This window comes from Hyperolius riggenbachi, chromosome 3 (assembly GCF_040937935.1).
Source record: "Hyperolius riggenbachi isolate aHypRig1 chromosome 3, aHypRig1.pri, whole genome shotgun sequence".
Classification (NCBI taxonomy): Eukaryota; Metazoa; Chordata; class Amphibia; order Anura; family Hyperoliidae; genus Hyperolius; species Hyperolius riggenbachi.
The window spans coordinates 22,772,392-22,779,061 of record NC_090648.1 but is presented as its reverse complement, the minus strand read 5'-3'; the positions used below and the strand labels follow the sequence as shown (position 1 = coordinate 22,779,061).

At 40.2% G+C, this 6,670-nt stretch overlaps 1 protein-coding gene across 1 annotated transcript; it reads right to left on the bottom strand.

The window, feature by feature from the left end:
* Positions 1–1,577: 1,577 nt before the first annotated feature.
* LOC137561948 (olfactory receptor 11L1-like) lies at positions 1,578–2,465 on the bottom strand. Its single transcript, XM_068273293.1, has one exon. The coding sequence runs from the start codon at positions 2,463–2,465 to the stop codon at positions 1,578–1,580; it is 888 nt and encodes a 295-aa protein (XP_068129394.1).
* Between the last annotated feature and the right edge of the window lie 4,205 nt (positions 2,466–6,670).

The window sequence follows — 6,670 nt, the reverse complement described above, 5'->3', positions numbered from 1 at the left end:
TCAATTTCAGAAAAGGGGTGGAGCCACAAACAGCCAATTAGATTTGTTTCATTTCAATGCAAATTATTGATGCCTAACACTGCAAAGATCACAAACTTGGTAATTGATTAATTGTGTGTTAGGGTTAGAAAAGTAGGCACAGCCAACACTAGCCAAATACATAAGCGGGCAACGCCAGGTCATAAGTGGGCGGAGACAAATACAAAGTTTACTGGGAAAATGTAAACAGCAGCCATTCTTACACGGTTAATGGTAGGGTTCTAAAACTTTGCACAGTTGGTTACTGGGTGACTGGGGTTAATATTCAGAAAAGTGGGTGGAGCCTACAAAAGGCAATAAAAAATTACCTATTGATTTTTCAGGGGAATATTTCATTGCTGCCATTCTTGCACTGTTAATGGCACAAGCCTCAAACCTGGTACAGTTGATCATTGCGTGACTGGGGTTTACATTCATAAAACAGGGTGGAGCCACAAACAGCCAATATGATTTGTTTCATTTTATTGCAGGTTATTGATGCCAAAGACCGCAAAGCTCACAAACTTGGTCATTGAGTAATCGATTAATTGTGTGTTAGGGTTAGGAAAAGTGGGCGCAGCCAGCACCTGCAAAATACATAATCGGGCAATGCCGGGTCATCAGTAGGCGGAGCCAAATGCAAATTTCACTGGGAAAATGTACACTGCAGCAATTCTTACACTTTTAATGGTAGGGTTCTCAAACTTTACACAATTGGTCACTGGGTGACTGGGATTAATATTCAGAAAAGTGGGTGGAGCCTACAAAAGTCAATCAAAATTCACCTATTGATTTTCAAGGGGAATATGTAATTGCTACCATTCTAGCACTGTTAATGGCACAAGCCTTAAACCTGGTACAGTTGGTCATTGGGTGACTGGGGTTCAAATTCAGACAAAGGGGTGGAGCCAAAAATAGCCAATCAGATTTGTTTAATCTCAATGCAAATTATTGATGCCAAAGACCGCAAAGCTCACAAACTTGGTCATTGAGTAATTGTGTGTTAGGGTTAGAAATAGTAGGCAGAGCCAACACCAGCCAAATACATACCTGAACAATGTTAGATAATCAGTGGGTGGAGAAAAATACAAATTTCGTTGCACAAATGTAAACTGTAGCCATTCTTACACTTTTAATCGCAGGGTTCTCAAACTTTGTACAGTTGGTCACTGGGTGACTGGGATTAATATTTAGAAAAGTGGGTGGAGCCTATAAAAGCCAATCAAAATCCACCTATTGATTTTCAAGGGGAATATTTAATTGCTGCCATTCTTGCACTGTTAATCACCTGCACCTGGTACAGTTGGCCATTGGGTGATTGGGGTTCAAATTCAGGAAAGGGGTTGAGCCACATCCACTCAGATTAATTTTATTTCATTACAAATTATTGATGCCAAAGACCGCAAAGCTCACATACTTGGTCATTAAGTAATCGTGTGTTAGGGTTAGGAAAAGTGGGTAGAGCCAACACTAGCCAAATACTTACCCGGGCAATGCCGGGCGTCCAGCTAGTATTAAATAAGCACATATTCAATAATTAAAATAGTATTATTTTTTATCTATAAAACACAATGCCTACATTTCTGAAATGCTTCTTTGAAGTCTTTATTTCTCAAGGTGTAAATGAGAGGGTTCAGCACCGGGGTTACAAGAGTGTAAAAAAGGGACATGACTTTGTTGAGAGTTAGAAGATCTCCTGTTTGTGGAACCACATAAACAGAAATCAGGGCCCCATAAAACAAACACACAACGGTGAGGTGAGAGCTGCAGGTTGAGAAAGCCTTCTGCCTTCCAGTGATGGATGGGATCCTGACGATGGTGAAGACAATATAGATGTATGATATGACAATTATTATAAATGGACAGATTATTACAGAAATGCAAATAAAGTATGTTAGACCGTGAACAATGGAAGCATCGGAACAAATGAGTTTCATCAAAGGGGGTAAATCACAGAAGAAATGGTCAATGCTGTTGGGTCCACAGAACGATAAATTACACATGGCGGCAGCATTGCACAATGTCATAAAAGAACTTAACAACCAAGCCAGAAATATCACCTTTATGCAAAACAATTTATTCACTATAGAACTGTAGTGAAATGGGTTGCAGATGGCCAAGTATCTGTCGTAGGACATCACTGTCAGGAGAAGACATTCGCATCCTTCTACAGTGGCAAAGAAGAAAAATTGAGCAATGCAGCCACTCAAGGATATTAGTACACCTTCGTACAATATAACGGGAAACATGATAGAAACAACATCTGTGGTCAATAAAATATCTAAAATGGACACTTGCACAATGAAGAAATACATTGGAAAGTGAAGGGTTTTGCTGATGGAAACCAAAGCGATGATCACCATATTCCCAGAAATAGACATACAATAAATGATGAGTACAAAAAAGCAGAGTAAAAAATTGAAATGATGAAGGTCTGGGAACCCCATGAGAAATATGTGTGTGATGTTATTTTTTGACATTTTGACAAGAATGATTATAGAATGAAATGTTACTGAGAATGATACTATCATGGAGAAATCAGAATGTTATGTTCAAAACGTGACGCTTGTTTAAAAGTTTTCGGGGTTTTTTTAACTAAAAAAGTTTGGTTTCAAAAACGCATGGTCATTGAGGTCAAACATTTCTACAAGAATAAAATCAGAAGAGGTGCGGACAAATTTAATTTAAAAGGTTAAATTGCTATTGGCCTTCTACAAAAGGAAATAGTTTTAGCAGACCCCATATCCTTCTCCTTTAAATCACCTTTTCTCAAGGGCCAGGTGGATGATGGGTAATACAGCTATAGAGTACAGGGGGGTTTGCTGGGACACACAGATACCTGTCTGTCAAAAACTTGGGCATTCCTTGCCTTTGCATGATTACTGGCTCAGGAAAGGATCCAACCTCTAAAACTCCATATAAGGTATATGCTTCAATTCATCAAGCATTACCGCATTCGGTAATGCTGAAAACAGCTGAGTTAACGGAGCACTTAAGAAAATGTTAATTCATCAAAGCTGTTACCGAATGAGAAGCTGAAATCACAGAGCAATGAGATAAATTACCGACTTGTGCTCAACACATGTCAGTAAATGTTAATTCATCAAGGTTCCCACATTCGCTAGCACATTCCGTGTTTATCTCCAGCTCTCCCCTGTCCTTACAGGCTTCCAAAGCCTTCTGTGTAAATGTTTTCATGATTAGCAGGAGCAGGCAGCCAATAGAAACAGCCCCTGTTCTCCTGCAAGTGCTGCTGATAGGTGCTGATAGGTCACACAGGCTTCTTCACACAAGCTTCCAGACCCCCCAGGCAGTGAGCAGAGAGAAGGGACAAAAGATATCCCCAGATGTCCTTCGGTGGTTTAACCCTTTGAGTCCCTGTTTGAATATGCAAAGATGCAAGTGGTGAAATCACCAAGCATGGCATTTGTAATGTCTCCAGGAAGTTTATCTACGTTGTGGCAAAGAAGTAAAATGTTAAGAAACACTGATGGACAGATTCAGAGCAGCAGAGGCAGTATAAGTAACAGTAAATATAACACACGTTTACATGTAAAGGGATGTCTGGATGCCTTCTATTGTTATCAGCTTGTAACAACACAGAGACATTCCAAGCTGCTCTGCACCACTCTGCTGTTATCTAACAGCCTTTGATGAACTGAAGCCGTAGTACTTCGGTAACTTAACGAACCTCTACCACACATGGGAAAATATTGATGAATTAGCACAGTGAAGTGTAAAATACCGAATGCGGTATTTTAAGGACTGGGATTTTGTTAACGAACCCCCTTGGATGAATTGAAGCCATAGCGGGCTCCATCTATAACAGTATAACATATATCATTATATTGGACACAGCAGGGTCCCTCTATAACAGTGAATTATAGATGATGGTTTATGTAAAAATGTATTTCTTATCATATAAAATATTAATACAAAAAATGATGATGATATCTCAAGATGTTTACAACAGTTCCAAATATAATTTACAATCAGCGATGTTCCATTTGATTAGGCTTTTGTAATTAAAGCAGTATTAAACTCTGACATAAGATTCAATAAAAATGTGTTTTCCTACTTTGCGATCTATAATGCTAATTTCCGATCAGAAATGCAGGAAGTTTATATACATGGAATCCGAATGAGTGTCCTTACATTCTATGTGCATTCACATTCAAATCTGGGTTAGCAACATTTCTTTTTTAAAAATTTGGATGCAAAAGTCTGCTTTTTTACCAGGTGTGATGTGTGATTGTGTTTCAGTAGGGATGGTCGGATATACCAATTTACGATTCCGCAGTAAATCCGAATTCCGCCATTGCCATTTACCGCTACTGCTACCGATTCTGCTTTCCATTACCAATTTCCGCATTCCGATGCGGATTTCCACCCGGAAATCACGGAAATTTCTGCCAACTTTAACATTAATTTTCTCAAAAAACTATAAGGTCTTTTTGAAAACATTTTTTTGCATCTTGTTCACAAGATGTAGTTTAATAAACCCTGAAAATGTGGTGTTTCTAGGACTTATGGGGGCTTTGCTATTAACCACTAAAGTCAGTGGATTTTTACTGTAATGTAAAATGCAGAAAATCCGCATTATCCGATATGCGGTAATTTTAAGCTAATCAGAAGACTTGGAATGAATAAGGCAATCAGAGGATGTGGAAATTTCCACCTAAATCCCCATTCTCTGATTGGCTTATTCATTCTGATTCTTCTGATTGGCTTAAAATTACCGTATATCAGATAATGCAGATTTTCTGCATTTTACATTACAGTAAAAATTAGCTGACTTTAGTGGTTAATAGCAAAGCTCCCGTAAGTCCTAGAAACACCAAATTTTTAGGGTTTATTAAACTGAATCTTGTGAACGGGATGCAAATAACGTTTTTTAAAAAGACCTTATAGTTTTTGAGAAAATCAATGTTAAAGTTGGTGGAAATGTCCACGATTTCCGGCGGAAATCCGCCTACCGCACTTGTATTACCGATTTCCGCATTAAGATGCGGAAATGCAATTTCCGAACGGAATTTCGCAAATTGCATTTCCGCAGAATCCGAATAAACATCCCTATGTTTCAGTGAAAGTCAATGGGAACACAGAAAATCACATCTTGCCTGACAAGTCACATGGTCATTTAGAAGTTAATTAGATGCATTTTAATGAAACTTTTTACAAAACTTAAAACAACTATCACAAATGCAGAATTTATTTTTTTTGCAAAAATGTGCATGCATACAACTGCAAGGACAAGTGTGAACACATCATAACTCTTCCCTGTCCAAATGTTATTGAGAATAGTGACCTTCAGTGTTATCACTAACTTCCGAAGATCTGAAAGATTTAAGAGGGACTATGGGCCCAATGGTGCTGTATTGCCAGTACAAGTTGATATTTTATAAAAAAAAAATGTTTATACTCACTAAAGTGGGTTGCAAAAACTGCAGCCACTGTCAAGGCCTCTGGGATATATCCATCTACGCTATGTATTCCAGGGCTGCTGTACTGGTACTGGTTGGTCATTCTCCTCCCTTTAGATTGTAAGCTCGCACGGGCAGGGTCATTCTCCTAAAGTTTACTGTTTTTGTAACAATATTTGTGCTGCTTGGAACTCTGCTGTACATTTGTTAGTTGTATCTATGTTCCCCTTGTCATCTTATTGTGCTTTGTAAAGCGCTGTGGAATATGTTGGCGCTATATAAATAAAAAATAATAATAATAATTCTCCTTAGAGTTTTTTGGTAGCACACAACCTGTTCAAAAAACTATAAACCCCTAAATAGGGGTATGGACTATCTAAGAATAACACTGGTGGAGGTGCCCTGCCTGAGTATATACTGTTGCAATTTCTTCTATGAAGTATTAAAAGAATTAGAGGTAGTTTGCCTTACCTCTCATCAGGGCCAGATTTACCATAAGGCACTGTAGGCACGTGCCTACAGGCGCCTTATCTCACAGAGGCGGAAGTACCCAACATTCCCCTTCTCTGAGCAGAGCGGAGCGGAAGTGAGATGTCACTCACAGAGGCGGATCTGGAGGCGTGCACATAGGGCAGCTGCTATAGGCGTCCTTGTCACTCACCTCCTAGGGGGCGCATAAATGAGAAAATTCCCTCTCCCTCCCAGCCAGGTCTGAGCACCTCCTGGCTCCACCCCATGGCGATGATCTAGCTGGCAGCCAGCACTGTACAGCAGTAGGAAACGTTTTCCGTGTCCCATTCACCTCTCTGCTGCTAACGTCGCCTGGGCAACGTCGGCACTGCTCACATCTCCCTCTTGATTGGCTGCATGGAGCCCTGCTGCTGCTGCTGGGGCTGATGGGGGATGGAGCATAGAGGAGAACAAGAGTTGGCGTGCGTAGCTGCAGCCAAGTCTAGTGACACAGACAGTGAGTGAGTGTCTTCTTATGGCAGGAGAGGCAGGGGATGAGCACAGCTGTGTGGAAGCTGATAGCTGATGTGTGTGAAGTTACCGGAGCAGAGAGAGGCAGCTCCCGACAATACAGATAAGATGATTACTGCTGAATACTTTCTGTCCTCTATGCTTCCAGCATGTGCTCTGCTTTCTCTGCCCCCCCTCTCTCCTGTACTGCATATCATGTTCCTGGTGTGATGTTCCAGCCAAACGGGACTAGTGAAGATTGCCCTTGA